The following is a 24,072-nucleotide window of genomic DNA, read 5'->3' on the forward strand; positions in this document are numbered from 1 at the left end:
AAGTATCTGACATGGTATTTACAGTACCAGTTAAATGTTTGGACATGCCCATTCAGGGAGGGTTTCCTTTTTTTTTTCGGACATTTTCCACATGTACATTCAGTACATCTTCTCATACAATGTTTTTTCTTTGATTTTTTTTATACTTTTCTACATTGTAAATTAATATGGAAGGTATTAAAATTATGAAGGAACACATGGAATTATGTAGTAAACAAAAAACAATGGTTTAACCAGAATGTTTTATATAGATGACAGCTTTGCACATTGTTGGCAATCTCTCAATCAGCATGTGGTCGTCACCTGAAATGGTTTTCAGTGAACAGCTGTGGACTCGTCATAAGGTAATTTGTAGAACTGCTCGCCTCTTAATGTGTTTGAGACCATAACTTGGGTTGTGCAGAGGTAGGGCTGGTACACAGTTCTATACAATTAATAGCCCTATTCCACTAATGTGTCCAAACTTTTGACTGGTACCTTTTGTCTCTTGAACACACTGATGGGCGGTACAAGACTAGGAGCTGCAGGATGCAATGAAGTCTTGCGGAGTCCTAAATCATCAGTCTCAGGATTCAGTTGCTCCTGTGTGCGGTGGATGAGGAGTTCCTTTTTCCATTGAAAGCAAAGGGAAGCTGCCTTTGCTGCTTCAGAGTTTGGCTCAGGCTGTCTGAGTCCCTTCCAAATTTTAAAAAACAAGGCATTGACGTGAGGTTGGTCAGACAGGAAATGCTAATTTATTAGCAACCATTAGTACTAGTTAATTAACTTTGTTAACTAACCTTGTAGTTTACAGTTGTAGAATATAGCACATTTTATTGAGTAAGCTGAAAAACTGCATAAAATTTTACAAATGGTTACAATTGCCTAAATGATTTCTGAGGCTTCTGTATGCAATTAGAACTATAATGCTTAAAATATGACTTTTATCACATAATATAGATAAATGACTGCAGACGTGCAAAGGAACTATCCAAATTGGTTGGCTTTCTAAACATTTTTGAACACACCAGCATAATCAAGTAATGCTTCATCAAATAAGAATATTTCAGTTGTCTTATGATTTGTTTAGACACAATACCTAATACATTTATATATAATGCACAAATGTCCAAATTTTGGATGGCTACTGCATGCAGTGGGGGGAAGTTTTCAAATATCTTACGTACATCAACTTAAGATCAATATTATTTCTCGGTGTGTGCATTTTGCTTATCAAATTCGCTAGTAAAAAATAAGTATGTTAAAGAAGCAGTATGTAATAGATTTACTGCACTAAATCATAAAATGACATAGATGTGTCATCAGAGATTAAGGAAAGCTGGTAAGTTAAAATACTGGCATCACTGGCAAAGTCTGTACAGCCTTTTCCAGAGCAGGTCTGATTGTGTTTTGCCTGTGATACTGCCCAATCTGAGTATAGTTTACACACCCCGTGTTGCCAGGTATGATGCAATAGCTGACACATAGCTGGCCAACAGATCGATTCTGTTTCACCTTAAACGCCCTGGCAAATTGTAAAAAGCTACAAGGCCAGAGATGGAGTAAAATGAGAGGAAATACTTTTTCTGAACATGAAAGCAATAATTACTCAAAGAAATATAAAGGTACCGTGGTTTGTGTGTCCACAAACACATGCCTGGCGATACAGGCAGCCACCCCCAGTGGCCGGGGAGTTTTTTTCTAACCAATGGTTAGCCTATTTAAGGTGGAATTGTATGTTTATATAAAGCTGGAAAATAATACAAATCATGAACTGACACCCTTTAAGGTGGAACTAAAAGTCTCAATACAAAAATTGTGAATATTTGCCTTCTAAAATGAAACATAAGGTGGGAAAAATCCATATGGAATCTAGTGAAACATTTAAGGTGGAAATATCAAACATCAAAAATTGTAGCTTGTTAGAGTTTTTTTGCTAATGTATGTAGATATTTGAATTAAATTTAGTATACTTTTCCATGTAAAGGGATTGATTATTTTGCATGCTTTTTAGCTTTTAAGTTCCAAAGATCTTGAACTCCCATTGTGTTCTTTCATATAGGTTCAGTTGTCCTCAAACTGGCAACCTGTGTGAGCTTCACATCTGGGGAGGAGGGGGAAGGGGGCAGATCACTTTCTCCAGTGTTCTGAATTTAGACTACATTAACCATTTTAAATGTTTGCTGTCAGTATTACAGATTGCTCCTTTAACATTTATTACCTTTATACAAGCAGTCTCAGCAGCTCGCACTCCCTGTATAACAGTCTGCAGCAAGTTCTGAGCATTTTTCACCAGGATTTCATCAGAGGATTTGCACCCGGGAGTCACTGCATTGACACTGGAGAGACACCATGCACCCCTTGGGTCACATGAGCTATTAACATGTGTGTTTGATTAATGGTTGTTGACACTAGACAGTGCTGAAATGAAGGTAAGTTGTACACTGAATGATCACAGAATTAGAAACATTTTCACTCATTGTCCATTTTATTAGCTCCACAGACCATAGCGAAGCAATTTGTAGTTCTACAATTACAGGCTGTAGTTCACCTGTTTCTCTGCATTTCACCATGCACATCAATGGTCAAGACACCCACTGCGTATGATTTCTGTAGTGGATCATTCTCAGCACTGCAGTGACACAGATGTTGTGGTGGTGTGATAGTGTGTGTTGCGATACAAGTGCATCTGACACACCAACACTGCTTGAGTTTTTGAACACTGTCCACTCTGTTAGACACACCTACCTTGCTGGTGCAACTTTGCAACTTGTCAGGGACAGTAGCACATCTGTTGCTGCAAAGTTTGTGTTGATCATCCTCTAGTCCTTCATCAGTGGACACAGGATGCTGTTGGCTGGATATTTTTGGTTGGTGGGTTGCTTTCAGTCTAGCAGCACTGCTATTTCTGAGCCACACATATCAGCACAATGTCCAATTGTTGTGCCGAAAATGATCCACCAACCAAATCATAATCTCTCTGATATGAACCTGACCAGGTTGTGGTGGGTCCAGAGCATACCTGGAATCATTGGGCGCAAGGTGGGAACACACCCTGGATGGGTGCCAGTCTTTCACAGGACTGCAAATCAACAGGTGGACTACAATCTGTATGGTCAGTGGGGCTGATAAAATGGACAGTGGTAGACAGACGTTTATAATCCAGTGATTGTTCAGTGTAGTAAGAAAGAATTAGTTCAGTCCCCTTCCTAAGTGGGCAATGAATATATCTTTATATTTCACACCTGGATATGATGGTGAGCTGGTTGGTAATGGTGACAATCTGCTCTTGAATGATGGACAACTCTCTGGTGCAGTGTTTGTCCAAGCAATGATCAGCTATAACCCTCACAAATTCTGTAATGGACTGGCAGTTGGAGACTAAATCCTTTGCTGATGTTACAAAATCATCTTTGCTCTGCAAATAAATTTGAAAAACAAGAAAAAAAATGCTATCAATTTTAAATAGTATATAATACACAAAAATTAATAAAACGTTAAGATGTTCATTTTACCTGAATAGGCCCTTTCCTTTTCAGGTACATGGTCATATGGTAAATTTTATCTGCCATTTCTTTGGTCACTTTGACAATCTGATTACCATGGGCATCCCAACTTTCTGCCTCATGCTTCAGGAACACTGAGGTATAAGTGAGAGTCGAACCCACAGAGCTGAATACTGGCATTGCAGCGCTCTTCCTCTGAGACAAAATCTCCTAATTAAAAAAAACAAAAGAAAAAACACTTTTAATGGACATGAAAATTCTGTCTTTTTCTAACAAAATCCATTGTTAAATGTTGGTTAAAATTTTGGCATCTTGGTTGCTTACAGAGAGGGTGTTTATGGGTTTTGTTTGCTCCAAAATTCCTTGTTTATGAAGTGTTGTTTCCTTTGTGATTGATTGTATTGCTACATCAGTCTCCAATTCATTGGTAGATTTTTTGCCTTGCAAGCAAAACTTGATCCGCTCCTTTGTACTGAGAAGAATTCCATCAACTTTATACAGCTCTGATACAAGGTAGTGTGCTTTGGCTGACCAACACTGTGTCTGAATTTCAAGGCTTAAAGTCTCAAAGACAGTCTGTGTTTCCACCATTAATTTTGCTCTACTCACTATTTCTGACATCTGAAACAACAGATGATCATTTATGAATCTCAGGCTCGACCGCACTCGTGGATCTCTGATAAAATTAAAACAGTCTTGGACAGAATGTGAGGCAGTTTTAACATTCTCCAAGAGCAGTTCTGCCGTGGCCTCAAACTGTGTGCGAATCCACTCACTTTCAATGGAATCTCTTTTCATTATGACTGAGCAAGCCAAGGAGACAGCATTTTGAATCGCTGTGGAATATTCCTTATTAACTTTGCTCAAAAGACAAGAAAGTGCCCTCATTTTAACCTGCAGTTGTCTCTGTAGGAGCTCTGATTTTGCAAGTGTTAGGACACCTAATCGGGACATGGCGCCAAGGTCATCCCCAGTCTGTAAGTAGACTTCAGTAAATTTCTTCACCTCATCTTGTAGTTCTTTGAGTCTTATTTTAAAGCTCTCGCTACAGTGTAGAGAAGACAGCCTTGCAGCTTCCTGGATTCTGAGAGAGTTTTCAGACATGGCTGCTAAAATTTTTTTGGGTGTCATCTGATGCCTGCTTTGAAGCTGTCCCCTGTTGTGAGGTGTGCCTAAAACCCTATCTAGTGAATTCAGCAGGACTTTGATGGACAATGCCCAGAGAATACAGTGGCCATCCAGCTCATCAGGCCAAGCATGTTTTGAAATAAGGAGGGCTGTGAGGGTCTTTGTATTGGTTTGAGCTTTTTGGAGCTTGCTGAACAGAGATGCTATGCTCTCAGTACCCTCACCTATTACCCTAATATCTGTTGATGTTACCAGCTGGGCAGTGTCTGCACACAAGCACATAACCTCACTGAGTTCTTGGATGCAAATGTCTTCCATGTTTGGTGTATGGCTATGAACCATAGCTTGAATAGCATGGTACCACACTCCAGTCACAGGCAACATGATCTTGCGTGTATTTTTGATGAGGTCAGAAAATTGAGTGCTGTGTCTAAAGACGTTATCTGTGCTTTTGGCAGAGTTCATGACTGTTTCCTGTGCTGTCTGAACAAGCTGAGGTGTGAGAGCAACTAGCTCTGACCGAAGACTTTCCATTTCTTGAATACAAGTTGTGTCTACAATACCGGCTGCCTCTTTTGTTGCCTGGATATAGCAACTGGAAAGTTCTATAATCTCAGTGCATGCTGTGTTTAGAGCTTCAACATCTTTACCTTTGGTCATGCGAACAACTTCACACAAAAGGGGCAACAAGTCAATACTTTGAGGTGTCTGGACAGGTTTGGAATCCAATATGAGTGTTGGCTCCATTAACACTTCCGTATTCTCAGCCTGATACACTTTGGCTGGTTCAGGATCTTCTGAAAGTTTGTTTTGGAACTTCATTTTCATTTTCAAGTTTTCATCACCACCAAGAAGATCCTCTGAAATGGCCTGATCATTTGTTGACATCTGAAGATCTGTAATGGCAGGGACTGGGGAACTAATGGCAGACTGCCGTGCTCCTTCCCGCAATGGGCTTAGCAGATGTGGATGCTGTAGACCATCTAAACCTTCGCATAAAATGTTAGTGTTCTTAATGGACACTGTTAATCTGTCAACCAGTGACGAGAACTCTTCCTCATCAAAAAAAGTGTTAAAAATATCTGATGTATACCCTGTTACTTCAGCAACAGAATATTCAGCTTGCTTTACCAGTACAAGCAACCCATTACGATAGATTGGGTCATCACTTTTATCAACATGTCTTCTTACAAACTTGACTACTTGACTCACCCGGCCAATGAAAGAGCTTATACATCTGCTGACTAGAACAGAATCCTGCTCTTTATGTGCCTTTATGCAGTTGTCCATGTCACACTTCATCTCCTGAACAGCAAGATGAATATACGCCTTCACATTAATGACATTGCTAAATGCATTTAAGAGTTGCTCTTTTTCTTCCAGCCACCTCAGCTGGACATTTATCAGTTTATGCAGAGCTCCCTGGTACTGGACTGAGTCTCCTCCAAGCTCCAGCAAAAGTGGTGTGACTTCATCTTTGAGACGCATAAGGCAAACTCTGGAGTTCTCCACACCCTCAAGACTTTTCTCATCATTTGCTAAAGCTGAGATGAAGCTTGCTACTTCAGCCATCTTGTCTGCATGAGCTATGAAAACTTCAGATAGAGGTTGAATGGTATCCAGTTTCAAATCAGAATCTGACTCATTTTCTGAAATATAATGTATAGTATTTACCAAATGGTCAAGAGGACATGAAGTGATTAAAAAAGAGTCCATTACCTGGTATAGACTTGCTTTTACTACTGCATCATCGAGCTTGTGAATTTGTTTCATTAAAGACACAAGCAAGTTCTCTTCATATTCTTTTGATTTCTGCTTATTCAAGGAAAATTTTGTCTGCTGTGACACCTCTGACCACAGCTGGAGCACAAGTTGACAGTTTGCATTTACACTGGAATGATTTTCTCTACGAGAAGTGTTAGCAACAGCCATGCTGTGGAAAACCAGATCTCGGAGTAATATGTCAAATTTGCTTTCTTTAAGCAAAGTGAAATCTGGGTTGGACAACAATCTTAATAACTCTTTCCTCTTTTCAGTGTAATATCCACACGAGCCTGTGGTCATGTGTCCAGAGTTGGTTTTGAGTGTGATTATGATGTCATTTACAGTGGTGGCAACTTGATGGAGGATGTATTTCTTTGCATCTTGAGCCTCCTCACTGGTTGGATGTTTGATTGTTGTGTACATGGCAGTGTGGAGCATTGAGATGCATCTTTTCAGAGTTTCCATACAGGCTTTCAAATGCTCTTGTTGCCTGCAGTCGCGTAGGTCTGGTATCCTCTCCATCACCAAGTTGTGAAGTAATTGCATTGCCTTGGAGTATACCTGAAACATCTTTAGTAGTGATCGTATATTTGTAGCAGCTCCTACTTGAGTCAGGCTTTCCAGGAGCCAATGAGCAGCTGCAGTTATCTTTCTTAATGTTGCATCATCCTCCACCAAAAGAACCTGTATCAATACACAATTAGTTTAATCTGGCAATATAATGTAAAAGCTTATGGTTAATCAGCTACATGCCATACACCAGAATACATAATGAAACATACTCTGGTTGTTTATTTTCCCTAAATATTGCATAGTATTACCTTCACAACTCCTAGAAGGACATTTTGAGTGGCTTCAATAAGTTCTTCTCTGTGTTCTGGATTATCTGGCTGTATACTGAGTTTTTGGGCAGCTAGAATCACATGCTGACTTGACAGTTTTAGGGATTCCAGCAATGGACTCATTTCCATCTTCATGACACCATCATCTGACTCTACTATCGCTCTGGGAACAGAGAAACCATATTAATTGTGCAAATCATTTAAACCCTATTTTCACTTGAAATGAATAAAATGACAGCATTTTAAACGTTGAAGTTCTTTTCCTTCTTATTTTTTTTTGATATTTGATGCCAACAACTTATTCCAAACAACTCATTCCATTGGGACAGGAACATTTTTACTGCTGTGTTGCATCACCTCTACTTTTAACACACTGTATAAGTTTGGAAATTGTGGAGACCAATTGATTTAGTTCTGAATGTTAAATGTTTTCTCTTTCTTTCTCAATGTAAGATTTCAGCTGGTGAGCAGCTTGGGGTGCCGTTATAGTATTTTCACTTCATAATATGCTTGAAATATTTGCAGGATGTGGACTTGTCTTGTGCGAAGGAAATAAGCAAGGTCTACCCAGAAAAAGACATTGCCTGGATGGCAGCATGGTGCTCTAAAACATGTAACTATCATTCAGCATTTGCGGTGCTTTCAAATATGTGCAGTCACACATCTTTAGCACTAATACACCCCCATACCATCACATATGCTGACTTTTGAACTGTGCACTTATAATGAGTTGGATAGTCCCACTCCTCTTTAACCCAGAATAAATCTGGGTTAAAGATCCATGGTTCCAAAAAGAATTTATATTCCTGGGTCGTCTTTGCATGATAGAGATTTAACTTGCATTTGTGGAAGCAGATGAGAACTTTGTTCACAGACTGGTCTTATTTAGTGTTTCTGAGCACATGCAGTGACTTCTACTACAGAAACTAATTTGTTTTAATTCAGCTCAGTCTGAGGGCAAATATTGGTTTTGGGCCTTGTTTCTTGTATATAGAGGTTTATCTATCTAATTGATTATGTTCAATAGATTAAAAATCCCCAAGTTTTATATAATATTTTAATTTGAGAAATGTTATTCTTGAATTGTTTAAATATTTGTCCATGCAGTGTTTCACAGAGTGACAAACCTCTGAAAAACTTTGATATTTTAAAACATGAACATGTCACTGACCTGTTGACCTTCCTTAGGTTCTGCCAATAATTTTATAGAAAAATTTGATTCAAAATCACATATTGTTTTTACACACATAAGGATTTTGAGATCATGGAAACTGATTGAAAACAAATGTTTTGAAAACAAATACTAAGTTTCAAAAGTTTGAGATGTCAGAAAATGCCATTGCCCTTACATTAGAATATGCATACTATTAGAAATTATCATTGTAAAATAAATGACTATTTAATAAAATAGAATAAATGCCCATATGTTTGGAGACAGTTCTTCAAAAGAATGACTTTGGTTTCTTTAAGGTGCACTCATGTTGGATACATATTTAATTGTGCTCAGTTTGTACCATGTAACATGAAATAGAAAGGGACTCTCTTGAGCAATAGTACACAAGTCCAAGTGATAGAAGGGCAATGAAGCCCACCAACAGTAGGTGGGAAAGTAATACTCTGGAATAACTGAGCTCCCACCTTTTGGGATGGGATTCATGTGATTCATAACCAATCATACAACAGCAGTGCCTGACCTCCCTAAAGATTTTGTGGATGAATGACATCAAAAGCTTACAGAAATATTCTAACATCTAATGTAAAGCCATCTGAGAAGAAAATCTAGTAGTAACGTTGTTTGAGCAGGTGTGTACATACCTATATAACCTGCCATATATAATTATTTTACTCTTCTAAATTTGGTCACTGATGTATTTTACATGCACTCAGAGGAATATGATAAACAAACCTTGATGCTATCAGAGCCATGTTTTTGGAAGTCTTGGCCACAGCATATGCAGCAGTCTCCAGCTGAGTAAATTGTTCTGACCACTCCTCATTCTCTGACAGCAACTTGAGATAACACAGGTGAGTGGCAATGGGGGCCACAACCTGCTCTATTGAGCAAGTTTGTATCAAGCCGTCCCCTGCCAGCACCATCACTTCCAAGAGAAACATAATTTCACTATTCCATTCAAGCTTATCTCATACAGTATACAAATTCCATTTCCAGAAAAAGTTGGGACATTTTTTTAAATTTTTTTTTTGTGTTGTTTTAGAAAAGATTTCTAGTGTTTTAACTGAACAACTGAATTTTATTTGTAAATATTTAAAAATGAAATTTGCTGCTTGCAAAGTTGTGATAGAAGCAAAAAAGTGAAAGTTTATAGACTAATCAAGATACAAGCATTCATTCATTGTCTATAACCGCTTATCCAATTCAGGGTCACGGTGGGTCCAGAGCCTACCCAGAATCACTGGGTGCACAAGGCAGGAATACACCCTAGAGGGGGTGCCAATCTATCACAGGGTGACACACACTCACACCTATGGACACTTTTTGAGTAGCCAATCCACCTACCAACGTGGGAGGAAACTAGAGCACCTGGAGGAAACCCACATGGACACTGGGAGAACACACCGGACCACTCACAGGCAGTCACTCTGAGCAGGATTGGAACCCACAACCCCAGGATCCTGGAGCTGTGTGACTGCAACACTACCACAGTGCCACCCTATTCAACATACATCTGAATCATAAAACATCCCATAATAAGCAGGTGACTTTGTATGAGTATTGTCATACAGTTCAAAAACAACTTTTGAATTGTTCAATGCAAGACTACATTTAACCATATAATTTACATAATGTCATAAAATGCTAAAATGAAGTAATCTGCAAAAATCTCTATCTATAGGGCAACACTGTTGAAGTGCATTACCTTTGAGCCCTCAGATGGCATGGCAAAAGAAACTGTCATGTTAATGTGATGAATATAGCCAGATAATTTTGAGAGTCTCACAACACAGCCCACCACTACATCACAAGTGCAACCAAAAAGTCCATTAGACAAAGAGAAACCATTCTTCAATTTTATGTGGATGGTTAATGAGTTTTCTAAGCCCATGTTCAAATTAGATGGTCCAGGTTTTAGCTGTTTTTTTTTTCATAAAAATGAATGTTATCTGTTCTAATGATGAAAGGACCTTTGTGTCAAGCAAGAATACACAACAATTCAATTTGTAAATATTTTAACCATTGGTATCCTGTGATGTACCACAGTGATAAATATACCTTTGTTCCAAAATATTTTGGTAATTGTGTTGTAGATATTTTACATTTAATAAAATGTCAGAACTTTTCTGGAACTGGTTTGAACATGAACTGTCAATATATTTCATATAAATATATACAAAGCTCTAAACATTGTCAGCAGGAGAAAAAAAAATCTGACATTTATTAAACTCAAACACCCACACAGTTTCACAGAGGTTTGTCCTCATTTACAGAAGCCAATAGCCCTTATATATTGACTGAAACAGACATTAAACTGACAACTATTGGCCTGGATTTATCAAATATTCTATAATAAACCTATTTTAAACATGGGTAGCTCTGTTGGGGACCTACAGGGCATAAACTCATTCACTCAGTCACTACTAATATAATTAGATTCTCTCGTAAAGTGTACTGTACAGAAAAATAAGTTTTAAAAAAATCTTTTATAAATAAGGCATGTTTTTTTGTTTTAAAAAAAGCACTGTCACCAACATTTCCCCTTTACCTTAAGTAAATGGCATAAAATCTCTTTAGGAATCTTTCACAGTAGAAGTGAAAACAGGCAAAAGAGTAAATTGCATTTAGGTTTTAACATTTATATTTACAAAGAATAAATGTAAACATTTAAAGATAGAATAATTAGTTCTAAAGGTATTGACAAAGCTTGTAAATTAGGATAACTATATAAAATATATATATATATATATATATATATATATATATATATATATAAAACAAACTATTTTACCTGATGTCATTACCTGATGTTGTAGCAGCTCCTTGCAGCTTGCTGTAATGTAGAAGGATAAATAAATAATTCAGTTTATTTGCTGGAGAACTGTGTAGTTGGTGCTCGTGTCTAATGGCAACTAATGTAATCTGACCCGAAAATTGGTTTGCTGCAGATTCAAAAGGAATAAATAAATCCAGTAAAATAAGTAAACTAGTTTAAATTGGAACTAGGTTTAGGTAGGTGTTTCAGAAAAAATAGTCAAATGTGGATAGGGTATAAATCCATGGTCAAATAAAGGTAATGGACAAAAAAGATACTAGGGCAAAATAATGACACAATAAAAAACTATTTTAAAAAAGCAAAAGTACAGAAGAAGCCATTTAAACAAGTACTCAATTCCCAATTCAGAAAAATCAAAATTAATTTTTTACGTATTTTTAAGTAAATGTTACTCCTCGCCTCTTATAATGATGTGGATTTTAATGTGAAATGAAAAAAGCTATTTGGCTCTAAAAATAATCTAGATCTGATTTAACCTGTAAGCCGATTACTTGTGTACTTAGACTTTTAGGAAACTGTCTCTTTATCTAAACAAAGATACACTGATCAAACATAACATTATGACCACGTCTTTGTTTCTACACTGTCTATTCCCTCAGGTTCACTGTCCACAGGAGCACTATGTAGTTCTGTAGTTACAGACTGGAGTCCAGCTGTTGCCCGGTATACACTGTTTGCCCCCTTTCACCCTGTTCTTCAATGGTCAGGACCTCAACAGGACCATTACATTGCTGTGCTGCTGGAGTTTTTAAAGCTCAATGTCACTGCTGGACTGAGAATAGTCCACCAACCAAAAATATCCAGCCAACTAGATGATGATCAGCACAAATTGTGCGGCAGCAGATGAGCAACTGTCTCTGACTTTGCGTCTACAAGGTGGCCCAAAAAGGTAGGTGTCTAAAAGAGTGGACAATGAGTGGACATATTGTTTAAAAACTCCTGATCCACTTGTACCAGCACAACACACGTTAACACGTCATCACCATGTCAGTGTCACTGCAGCGCTGAGAATGATACACAACCCAAATCATACCTGCTCTGTGATGGTCCTGACCTGAAAAACAGGGTGAAAGAGGGGAAATAAGGTACATAAAACAACAAGTAGACTAGAGTCTGTAACTACAAAACTACAAAGTGCTCCTGTATGGTCAGTAGAGCTGAGAGAAGGAACAGTGAGTGTAGAAACAAGGAGGTGGTCATAATGTTATTGTCGATCAGTGTAAATTATCATTCAACATTTAATGCACTAGAGGGCGTCCAGACTACAAAAATTGCCCTCTGGCTCACAAAACTTCAGAGGCACACAAACAAAAGACACTAGCTTGTGAACTTTAATTTTAAACTGGGAAAATCAATAGATAAATATGCAACATACACATTAGCTTTTACAACAAACATCTCAATGCATTTACAACCAATGAAAATCTGTGACAGTAGTTTACTCAGAACAGGTGATAATGGTGATGCTGGTGAAAATAAACCGTTACTCTACATTTACAAAGTTAAGTATTTCTCTCTCTGTTAAACACCTGTAAAAATAACTAGGCCAGGTCCAGAAGAGAAATGTGAATTTGTGGTTGCCATGCCAGTGATGTAATAGGTCAAATATACATACTTTCTGCATGTGAATCTTTCAGATACCATTAAAGTCAAGATATCTGAATGATAAGCAGTGAAATAACTTTGGTATAAAACAGCTTTGGTATAAAACTTGGTGTAATTCATCAAATGGTATCAACATACCTGAACAAAATACAGTATTAGTCTTCAGTGAATTACAGCGCCAATAAAAATAGCCTTTATTTAAGTTATCTAAATAACACGCTAATTTTCAAGAATGTGTCACATACATATTTGGCCTCATTTTCATTCAACAAGAAAAGAAATAATTGTTGCATAGTTTAGATTGTAAGAAATAATCCATGTTTGAAAACAGTCATAGGTATGGCAACTTGAAGTTAAAAACTTGAAGTAAAAATGTGCCTAGAATTGCAGTTAGTTAGTTAATTAGGTCTCAGGATTAGAGACTCCACTGTTTTATGATTTACTCTTGTACCTTGTATTTTCTCTGTCACTACTTTTCTTTTTTAAAACAGGCTTTTCTTCCAATTTGCAGTGATTTTTAAAGTACTTTCACCAACTAACTGTACATCTCTGATCATGACTGTGGCTGCGCTTTGTAACAGATGGAAGTTCTAAGGGAGTTCTTGCATTCCAAAGTGTTGAGTTAAAACAGGCTTTTCCCATAAGCCCCAGAGAAAGTTAGCTTAGGCCCAGTTATAAATTGCCGCACATTCTCACCTATTTTTAGGTGTGATTATTTGACCAGAGGCTTTTGAGAGTAAGGTAATCACATGTATCCATTTTATTAATATTACTGCTTGAATTGATTTAGAGGGAAATGCTGAAACATTCTATAATAAACAAAAAATAATTTGTGCTTGAGCTAGACTTTGGCACTACTGCATTAAGATATTCTATGCTAATCCACTTCCAAGATGTCCGTATTTAGAAATAAAGACTTTCCAAAAAATGGAGAGGGGTGTGGGTTACAAAAATTTAATGCAGATCTTTTTATCAAACCTTCAGATCTTTTATGAGTATCATCCAGTGCAATATGCAGCCTGACGACAGATTGTGCAAGTGATAACCGTTTTTTTTCTTGAGAATTTGGGATGTAATTAACTAATAAAAAGGTACCACCATTCATTTTAAGATACTGCTGCCTTCAAATCCTCTAATATACTTCATATAACACTTCCATTTCTGTCTATCTTAAAGATCTGAAAGAGGAAGAACTGAAGGAAGAGCATCAGCTCTGCGGCATTTATCAGTGATCAGTGCTTTCAAAAGTCAACCCCAAAAAGTTACATCTGAAGGAAGATGAGGGAAAAAATGCTTCAAGCCCTCCTGAAGCTGTCATCTATACAACATGAAATGCATGTACAAAAAATATATATATTTGCTCTTAATCAGCGCCCTGAGGGTATTTATGGTCTGTTAAGTTTGACACAATGTCCATATTCTTCTGCGAAAATCTTCAATCCTCTCCTTCTGTGTTTCCAGTTCAACTGGCAGGAGGCCACCTTTACTGGAATATAAGAAATTCCAATACAGAGTCTTCTTTGGTGAACCACACTGTCAACGGAAATGTCAGTTTGATCACCACCTACAGAAAAAGTGTCAAATCTCCAAAAAACTTGGAGAATATTCTTCTCTTCCACATATGGAAGACTGTAGGGTTTGTGTCTTAGGGCTTGGCCAAGGTGAAGGTAGCAGCTTATTGAATCTTCTGGAAGCACCCCCAGCTCTCATTGGCTCTTCTGGACCCAGTCCCAGCTCTCATCACTGTTTTTCCTGTGCTTTTCTGCCTCTATAATTTCTCTGTAGCGCCGCCTGAAGAAGCCCATCTGCAGATAAGATATTTGCAACATGTCAGCATATTTACTGGCTACACACCCATTTTATTCCAAAGGACAGATAGATATTGCCCTTCCTACAAAGGGAGCAATTACTGTCAGATGAAAAACACATCCTACCACTTTTGCTATCTTGTGTATCAAAGAGAAACTTGTATATTTTTTTCTTTACAAACAATCTTGACAGAGAACTGATAGCAAATAACAAAAACTATGGAAGTTTTTACACTATGTTTATATATATATATAGGTGACATATTTACATCTGAAAAAAAATCAACAAGATCATGCACAAGCCTGCTTTATGCCCTGCTCTATCCAGGGTGTGTTCCTGCCTTGTGCCCACTGATTCCTAGTAAGTTCTGTAACAACTGTATCGCATCAGATTATGCAAAAGTAAGTAGCAGAAATAAATATTGCCTGGGGTGTGTGGGCAGAAAAAAGTATTTAATATAGTTTTTAAATGGCCACATCACATGAAATATCAAACACCACTTAAAAAGATTCCCATTGTGCTGTAAGACGTGTGATTCAGGTCCACAAATGTTCCATTGATAAGAAATCTACTAACCCATATTCAAAATTGTTGGGACGCTATGCTAAGTGTAAATAAAAAATTAATTTCAAAGTAATTAAACTAGAAATAAGATTATTTCTTTGTTGTAACAATACTTCTTGGCAATAAATATTATAGTTGGAAATCCTGTTAATTTCCCTTTTAAATGGTGCCACATTTGTAAGGAACATGCATTTGTGGAATGAGCAGTAGAGCTGAGTATGTGAGTTGTGCCCATGAAAAATTAGCCAAATTCTCTCTGCCAATGCCAAACTACTTATTTTGCTGTTGCTATTGACACTTGTTTTGAGCTTCTGGTACCACCAGGTGCTGCAATCAGCCAATCTCCAGTCTCATCAGGCTGCCAGGAGGCCTGCCATGACTGCCCTTCATTGTCAGGCCTGTTTGCGCTGTTTGGTTACAACAAAAAAATAATGTACAAAACAAAAATTTCCTTACTTTTTGTGCTGAGTTTATATGCCCATGTTAAATGTATTGGCAAATTAAATGACAAATAGTGAAACAATTCCAGAATAAAGTTTCTCAACTTAAAATGGAACTTGAGGATTTTATCATCAATGGTACACCGTACAATTAAAAGATTCGAAGAATCCAGAGAAATCTCTAGTAATGCAGTTCTCTGGGCCAAAGTTTACTTAAGATGAACAGAGGTAATGTGGAAAAGTCCCAAAAAATCATATTTTTACATTTGTTTTGGAAATCAGATTCTGCATCCTCCGTGCTGAAGTAGCGGGACTCCCTAATTTGTTATAAGTGCACAGTTAAAAACAGCATCTGAACAATATATACAGGTTTTGGAGCAACATGCTACCAGACAGTATTTTAGATGAGGTCAGTCCACATTCATCAAATGCAAAATCTGGGTGCTAAAGTAATCCAGACCTGTCACCCATTGCTAAAGTTTGGTGTATTATGAAACAAAAAACACTAACAGTGGTAAATATGCCCCGTCCCAAAATTTTTGGAAATAGTTTATTCATTCATTGCCTGTAACTGCATATCCAGTTTAGTGGATTGGACTTTGGGTCCAAAGTCTACACAGAAACACAGGGCACAAGGCGGGAACACACCCTAGAGTGGGTACCAGTCCTTCGCAGGGTGTGGGCTAAATACATGAATGGAGGTAGTATAAAGAACAGTAAGTGTCATAACTGTAAAAATGATGTTCCTCTCTGGGTGACTCAGTGGATTTGTCTTTGCTTTGAGTGCTGTTTATTGATCTAGACCTCTGCTCTCCTCAGGCATTTCCTGAACTAAGCATTGCTGGGCATGTGCAGCTGTTGTAAAGGGGGTTTGTTTTGGCAGTTTCAGTGTCTTGGGGAATAGGAGGGAAACATATCCCTATACCAACATTCCAGGGTTGCGTTGTGGTATTCCCAGTGGAAAACCATGGAGCAGAAAAGAAAAGAATGATTTGTATTAAATAGACCTCTGGAAATCAGTTTGATTGCCATTTCCCTTTGGAGATCCTTAGTCCTGGTGTGGAGGGAATGGTGTAAAATATCATCTGCACTTTGCTTTGTCCTTTTCATAGTCCTTTAAGGCAGGCTGGGAACTTTCAATTACCCCCTCAAGCTATCACTCCAAGAAAAGCACTCGTTCATAAGAGAAGTGTGTGTGACTGAATTAGACCCACAGGGCACGAGACAACTATAGAGGGGGTGGGGTGAAGACCCTCATAGAGGGGGGTGGGGAGGGACAGGCTGCAGTCTGTGCTTCAGAAGAGATTCAGAAGTGGCCATGCAGAACTAGGCCAAAATGTTGGCACAAGATTTATTGTTTTTTAAATTAATTAATTAATTTGTCAGAAGCTGGTATTTAGCATGAGATAAGCTCTAGTAATAATATGGTGCAAATGCGTGGTGCGTGAATGGCAGAGTATATGCACGTTTGTGAATGCTCGTTTACTCGATGCCAGCCAAATAGCGGGCTCTGGAGAGTTCAATAAGAAACTTATTCACCAATGAAGGGCAGAGAAATCAACCAATAAATCAAGATACAAAATAAAGAAAAAAAGCAAATTATAAAATAAACTTTTTTTTTATTTGGCAGCACATTATGGCTGAGGCATTATTATTATTAGTTTTTCTTTCATTCATTCATTATATGTAACCGCTTATTCAGTTCAGGGTCGTGGTGGGTCCAGAGCCTACCTGGAATCATTGGGCACAAGGCAGGAACATACCCTGGAGGGGGCGCCGGTCCTTCACAGGGCATCGATCACATGGCCTAAGAAATTAAGTCATTTCTGTCTGAATACAGGGCAGCATGGTGGCGCAGCAGGGGCTTGGAGGTTGTGGGTTCAATTCCCGCTTTGGGTGACTGTCTGTGAGGAGTTGGTGTGTTCTCCCTGTGTCTGTCGGTTTCCTCTGGGTGCTCCGGTTTCCTCCCACAGTCCAAAAACACACGTCGGTAGGTGGATTGGTGACTCAAAAGTGTGTGAACATGTGTGTCTGTGTTGCCCTGTGAAGGACTGGCGCCCCCTCCAGGGTGTATTCCTGCCTTGTGCCCAATGATTCCAGGTAGGCTCTGGACCAACTGCGACCCTGAACTAGATAAGCGGTTACAGATAAAGATAATAAATGTCTGAATACACACTTTTCTTTGCTTAATTGCAGCCTTTTTGCCAAGACTTCCTGTAGGTGACAGTCATGCTGTGGCATGTCTTTGCCAAAAACTACAATGTCATCCATATACATTGTGACACTATCCAGCCTTTCTAGCAACTCACACATCTTTTTATGGAATATTAGTGGCTAATAGTCCACTAATGGCTCTTTTCCACTGCATAGAACCTACATGACTCTACTTGTCTCGGCACGGCTCTTTTGCTTTTACCCTGGCCAAATCTGGTACTTGGTCCCTGGAACTGGGCAGGTTTTCAGTCCCAGGTCCCCCGGGGTTCCAACCATGCCGAGTAGGTACTAAATGATGTAGTACCTGGTGTGAACCCTGCAGAGCTCTCATTGGCCAGAGCCATGTGAATCTCTGCGAAATGCAGAGCTCATTCAAATCCAGCACAAACTTGCTGCTTGTAAAATCTCTTAAATCACATGAATACACGATGAGTAAACAGTGCCTACATTTTCCATTGCCGTTGTGGTTTTTGAAAAGCCATTGATTCCTGTAAGAAACAGGGTTTTGCAACGTCACCAGGTCCATTTTGCAGGGGAGCCCTGCCAGTGGAAAAGCAACAAGCTGTGCCATGCGGAGCCATATAGAGTCGAGTCGATTAGAGCAGGACCCATGCGGTGAAAAAGTGACATTATTGGCTGAAAGGGGGGGGGGGGGGGGGGGGTTTGTCCTCACGTTCTGAAATTTTCATTCATTCATTATCTGTAACCGCTTATCCAGTTCAGGGTCGCGGTGGGTCCAGAGCCTACCTGGATTCATTGGGCGCAAGGCGGGAATACACCCTGGAGGTATCCACCTGCATCATGTGTTTTTGGAATGTGGGAGGAAACCGGAGCACCCGGAGGAAACCCACGCGGCCACAGGGAGAACACACCAACTCCTCACAGACAGTCACCCGGAGCGGGAATCAAACCCACAACCTCCAGGCCCCTGGAGCTGTGTGACTGCGACACTACCTGCTGCGCCACCGTGCCATCCCTGAAAATTTCAGTCTTTCTTTAAAAGGTACACCAATGGTTTAAAAGTCCAGTTTTGTCCACTAAAGGTACATTACATTCTCTTCTCCAAAGGGAGATGTAAATATTTGATGTAAGATGTAAGATTTCATTATAGAACTGTGTAAATTAAAGAAAATAATATAAGTCCCGGAGATGAGACATGAAATCAACACAATTTTAAAATTATAATAGAATAAAGTAAAATTATGTTCCCTAACAGTAAAGATACTGAATATGTAACCTTAAGGGTACCATATCAGTGACAGTTTTTCTCACAGTGTAGTATTTTCTAATGTCCACCAGTTCTGGTACCATGAAATCCCTAATCTGAATTTGATCACTTGCCACTTTATGTCTCACAAATTACTGCTGTCTCATAGACAACTGTTTTTGTCTTTGCGTTGTTCTTCTGAAATTTTTACTTCTTCTGCTACTGATTCTTTAGAATTTTAGTGGGTTTTTTGATAACTGCTAAAGTCAATTGTCTTTGTGGTATCTCAACCCTTAAGCTATGACAAAGAGCATGCTAGTCATACTGTAAACCAAGTAAAAACATAGTGAGACATAATTCATACACAGTTTCTTTGTGGATATTAGCTAATAAAATCTGACATAAAGCAAATTTAGCTCCTTCCTATAGCCGAATCACTACCTGATAGTGGCTATGTCAAACATCTGACAATCCAATTAATAAAGTACCTAGGTCAGCAATTAAATGGTGAAAGCACCTGAAACTTTCTTTCACTTACTAAATGTTAAATTCACAAGAATTTTATGTGAGAGTAGATTAGTTTTTCATTGGCAGACTAATGCGGTACCTTCCAGAGCAGGACAGCCAGCAGGAGGAAGATGAGGATTCCCACCAGCAGGCTGATGGCGATGATCCAGCCCACCACATAACCCCTGGGCTCCTGACTGTGTAGTGCCTCAAACACCAGCTGCAAGATAACAAAGAGATGAGACATTTACAAATGGTCTCTCTCTCTTTCTCTGCCACATACCCATGAACACACGATTTAGACAAGTCCTAACAAGGCCCATCATAATCTCATACAGTCCAGTGCAGACACAAAAAAAATCATTTGTTTTCATTGAGGCCAATAATTTAATAGACAGACATTATTGCAGACAAAATCGCAATATTCGCAATAATCGAAAAATACTTGTATTGTATTTTAAACAAATACATATTCAAGTCAAAAACGACTCTAATACTGGCCTATAATTAGCCTATAATGCTAAAATTTCATAAGAGTGAGGCCACACTAAATGATGAGATATGGAAAAAGAGGTTTTAATTATAGCAATGAAAAATCCTAAATATAGGCAATCTGATGAGTTAACTGCAATATCAAACAAAAAAACAAACAAACATCAAACACAGAGTTAAGCATTAAAAAAATGTATTATTACTTCCAATGATTAAGAATACTCATATTACACATAATCACACACCCACAAAATTTTTTCTCAACATCACATGGGTTACATGACCTTAAAACGATTTAAGCTGTAAAGTCTGCAGCTTAGTAAACTAAAACAAAGAAAATAAATTTGCTTCTACAAGCCCAATTTGCACAAATATTGGGAAGCTATGCAAAATGTAAATAAAACCATGCAAAGATGTACAAATTTTTCAAATCCTTTATTAAATGGAAATGGTAATTATAGGCATTTTTGTCTCTTGGGCAAAACAAAAAGTGTAATTTACATTTACACTATTGTCATGAAATCAAGTCACTCACACGCACACCCATCTCTCTATCTCACTCTCTCTCTCTTTCACTCTCTCACTCTATCTCTCTCATACACACACAAACACAGCTTCTATGCTGAGGGATATTCACATCTTCTCTGTCTTCTAGTGATTCACACAATCTCTCTTTTCTCTCTCAGACACAACTCTCTCACTCTCTCTTTCAAACACACACACACACACACACACACACACACCTTCTGAGCTGTTGGATATTCACATGGGCTCTCTGGGCCTCTAGTGATAAACACAGTAACACCCTATTTAATTACAAGCATAAAGTGTATTTGTGGTACTCTAGCCATTTTAACTATACAGCAACAGACAGAAAAGCACCTATAACCAGAAATAATGTAAAACACTAAAAAGTGCACTAACCTGGCCAAAATTTAGCTGCTGCAAACCCTGGCTCACTGCTCAGTAACTGTCAAAAACCTGACTACAACACATTTGTCAACAAGACTTCTCACTAGCTAACATAGCAACACCAAAAAAAAAAATGCAATGATACTTGCTAGTCTAACAAGAAGTATGTGTCTGTCTTCTGTCATGGCTCTCTCAACGCCTTCCACTGAGTAAAATCTGTCCAATATTAAAGTTTGTATAGTGCTTTGTCACTCTCTCTGTCTCTCTATTTCTCCTCCTTTCTCCAGGCTCTGCCATAATGTCCATACTGGGAAAACCAAGCTAGATTCATCTTGCAGTTAACCCCACCCCCATGTGTGCTGTAAAGTATTACACAGTTCTCACATGCGTTCTGAAGTTGCATTTCCAAGTTTTTAGCAGCCCTGTAGATCTGAGAGTGAGGCACTATTCTCCCTATTACAGGTTGGAGGAGCTTCAGAATCCTTTTGAAGGATTTTAAGGTGAAAATACTACAAACTGTTCTGTTAACTGAAAACATTCATTCATTATCTGTAACCACTTATCCAGTTCAGGGTCGCGGTGGGTCCAGAGCCTACCTGGAATCATTGGGCACAAGGCAGGAATACACCCTGGAGGGGGTGCCAGTCCTTCACAGGGCAACACAGACACACACACTTTTGAGTCGCCAATCCACGTGTGTTTTTGGACTGTGGGAGGAAACCGGAGCACCCAGAGGAAACCCACGCAGAACACATCAACTCCTCACAGACAGTCACCCGGAGTGGGAATCGAACCCACAACCTCCAGGTCCCTAGAACTGTGTGACTGCGACACTACCTGCTGCGCCACCATGCCACCCCTAACTGAAAACAGCACAAAGCTGTATCAAGTTTTGAATGTGCACTGTTTTCCGATTTTTGCATGTTACAGGATATCAGCTGCTCAACAACTCGGAATTTGTATTTTTCATTTTATAATGTGCCAGTTCTTTTCTGTGGGTGATAGGTCGGGATTAGTTTAGCTCTCTGACTCTTACTAAAGAGCCATGCTGTTGTAATTTATGCAGAATGTGTACTGACCTTGTCTTCATATGTTGTCTGGATGCTGTAGTTTTGAAAGTGAAACCAAAAAAAAGTACATAATAACATCCTGTTTGTCTACTACACTCATCTGTAATCCAATTCACTGAGCTTCACCAACTCTCAGTTTCCCGTTTCATTGGAAACAAATCCAATATTCCTGATTCAGCTGTAATGGCTTTTGCAAGATTTTAGGATTTTGCTTGTATGTGAAATATGTAAGAAGGCAGATCTTCAGAAGCAGCAGTTGACCACTGGCTAAAGGAAAGTTACAGAAATCAAACTCATATGACAAATATTGCGTTAATGGTTTTGTAGTCTGCATATTTCTGCAAGATATATGTATATATGTATAAGGACCCCCTTTTTTGTGATAATAAATCAATGTCTTGAGATCATGGTCCTGTAAATGTGGCAGATGCATTTTTGAAATTGTATAACAGCTTATGCAAATAGTAACCTTGTGAAGTATGGAGCAATGGGTTTTGCTTCAATGAATACCTCAGCAAACAATCAGGTGTGATTAGGTGATTGTTTGTACTGCAGTATGGAGGGGTAATATGTTGACAAGGAGTTTGCTTTGAAATCTATATGCCATTCCTATGGGACATGGGTCCCTATTAGTGTATTTAATAAAAGAGTTGGGGAGGATGGGGAGGTCACAGGCCTATTTTACAGCTCCATCCTAAAATTAACTTCCGTGAAGTGTGGAGGTCAGCAATCCAATAAGCTGAGAGCTGTGCTGCAAGATGAGGCACTGTCACTGCTGCCATTACTCTGTCCTGGACAGTCAGTTAGCCAGCATAAAATGGATATGGATCTACTATATTTAAGAGGCCAAAAGCCCAACATAAACAATTTCTCATCCACCCATATTATAAGCTGCTCCTGTCAGAAGAACAGAGATATATCTTGAATAGATTATTGTATTTTGCTCAGAAATTTGAGGGGCCTCCAACACTGTGTCATGATAAAATATTATTAATATCCTATATCAGACTTTTCCTCAGTGTTATGCAGCAATTGTCAACTGAGCATAAAATTAAAACTCAAAATGACGATTTATGCTATTTTTTGGGTATTCATAGTCATCAAAAATATGTTACAGACTACTTAAATATGCGACCAATGCACTCAAGGCAAACAGGCTTGTGTTACTGTCTTTAATTTTCCTCTTATTCTTTTCACATTTGTCTTGATTGTTCTCATTGTTATTGTTGGTGGTTTTTTTTTTTTTATTGGCACACAAGTTTTTAAGAAAGGTGTGTGTAAGCGAAGCAGCGCTGGGTGTAACCCCCTGGGGATAGGGGCACTCATGCAGCTGGACTGAACCTTCTCATGTGCACTATGGGATTAGTTTACTGTGAGAGTCTGCACAAAACAAAAAATAAACAGACAAAGTGTGCAAGGCTAAAAAATAAAGCAGTGGCCTGTTTGCGTGCCTGTATCTAGTTATGCATGAGTGTGACTTTCCACTTTAGTTTAATCACACACATATTAAAATCAAAAGTTTATGAAGTAAATATTTTTCTTTCTTTTACACAAAGTACTGTCTCCATACCGCTTAAATACATTTGCTACTATTCTTGTATTCTTGTGAGTAAAACAATTTTTTGCTGCTGCCCCTCAAAATAATCCTAATTCCCAACAATGACATCCTAGTAATGCCTCTATCTCTAAAGGTACCAGCTATAACTTCAGAGCCATTTACATTTAATAATGAATTGGTACTCACAGATATTTCATCTGGCAGGCCACTTGACACCTCCAGAGCCCGGTGGTCCACATCAACATGACCTCGTATCACAAATTGGATAACAGAGGAACTGTCCTACACAGAACACAGAACAAATAGAACTTGACACACATGTACACATTTATTTCAAGCTAAATTATTTAAAATGTGAATAATAATAATAAATATTATTATTAAAAAAATGAAAACATGAAAAGTAAACATGAACCTCAAGTAAATATTAAATGTTGCTTTATTTTGTAATAATAAGAAATACAG

At 38.5% G+C, this 24,072-nt stretch overlaps 2 protein-coding genes and 1 long non-coding RNA gene across 4 annotated transcripts in view; all 3 read right to left on the minus strand.

Moving 5' to 3' along the window:
• Positions 1 to 482: 482 nt before the first annotated feature.
• LOC136705458 (uncharacterized) lies at positions 483 to 3,319 on the minus strand. Its single transcript, XR_010804064.1, has 3 exons — positions 3,225 to 3,319; positions 2,201 to 2,318; positions 483 to 675 (listed from the first exon to the last, which is right to left on the minus strand). It is a non-coding gene; the product is annotated as an uncharacterized lncRNA (long non-coding RNA).
• A 1,542-nt stretch (positions 3,320 to 4,861) lies between these two features.
• On the minus strand, positions 4,862 to 9,316 carry LOC136705038 (catenin alpha-2). Its single transcript, XM_066678256.1, has 4 exons — positions 9,126 to 9,316; positions 7,199 to 7,382; positions 4,989 to 7,061; positions 4,862 to 4,879 (listed from the first exon to the last, which is right to left on the minus strand). Exons 1-4 carry the CDS (start codon positions 9,314 to 9,316, stop codon positions 4,862 to 4,864), a joined length of 2,466 nt encoding a protein of 821 aa, XP_066534353.1.
• Positions 9,317 to 12,554: 3,238 nt separating this feature from the next.
• The window catches only part of itga9 (integrin, alpha 9), an 87,577-nt gene continuing 76,059 nt past the window's right edge, over positions 12,555 to 24,072 (minus strand). For both annotated transcript variants that reach the window (XM_066679436.1, XM_066679435.1), the window contains exons 26-28: positions 23,794 to 23,889; positions 19,676 to 19,795; positions 12,555 to 14,639 (exon numbers count right to left, since the gene is read on the minus strand). In XM_066679436.1, coding sequence (XP_066535533.1) covers positions 14,541 to 14,639; positions 19,676 to 19,795; positions 23,794 to 23,889 — 315 coding nt within the window. In that variant the 3' untranslated portion in view covers positions 12,555 to 14,540. The remainder of the gene's footprint in view (positions 14,640 to 19,675; positions 19,796 to 23,793; positions 23,890 to 24,072) is intronic.

This window comes from Hoplias malabaricus, chromosome 8, assembly GCF_029633855.1.
Source record: "Hoplias malabaricus isolate fHopMal1 chromosome 8, fHopMal1.hap1, whole genome shotgun sequence".
Lineage (NCBI taxonomy): Eukaryota > Metazoa > Chordata > Actinopteri > Characiformes > Erythrinidae > Hoplias > Hoplias malabaricus.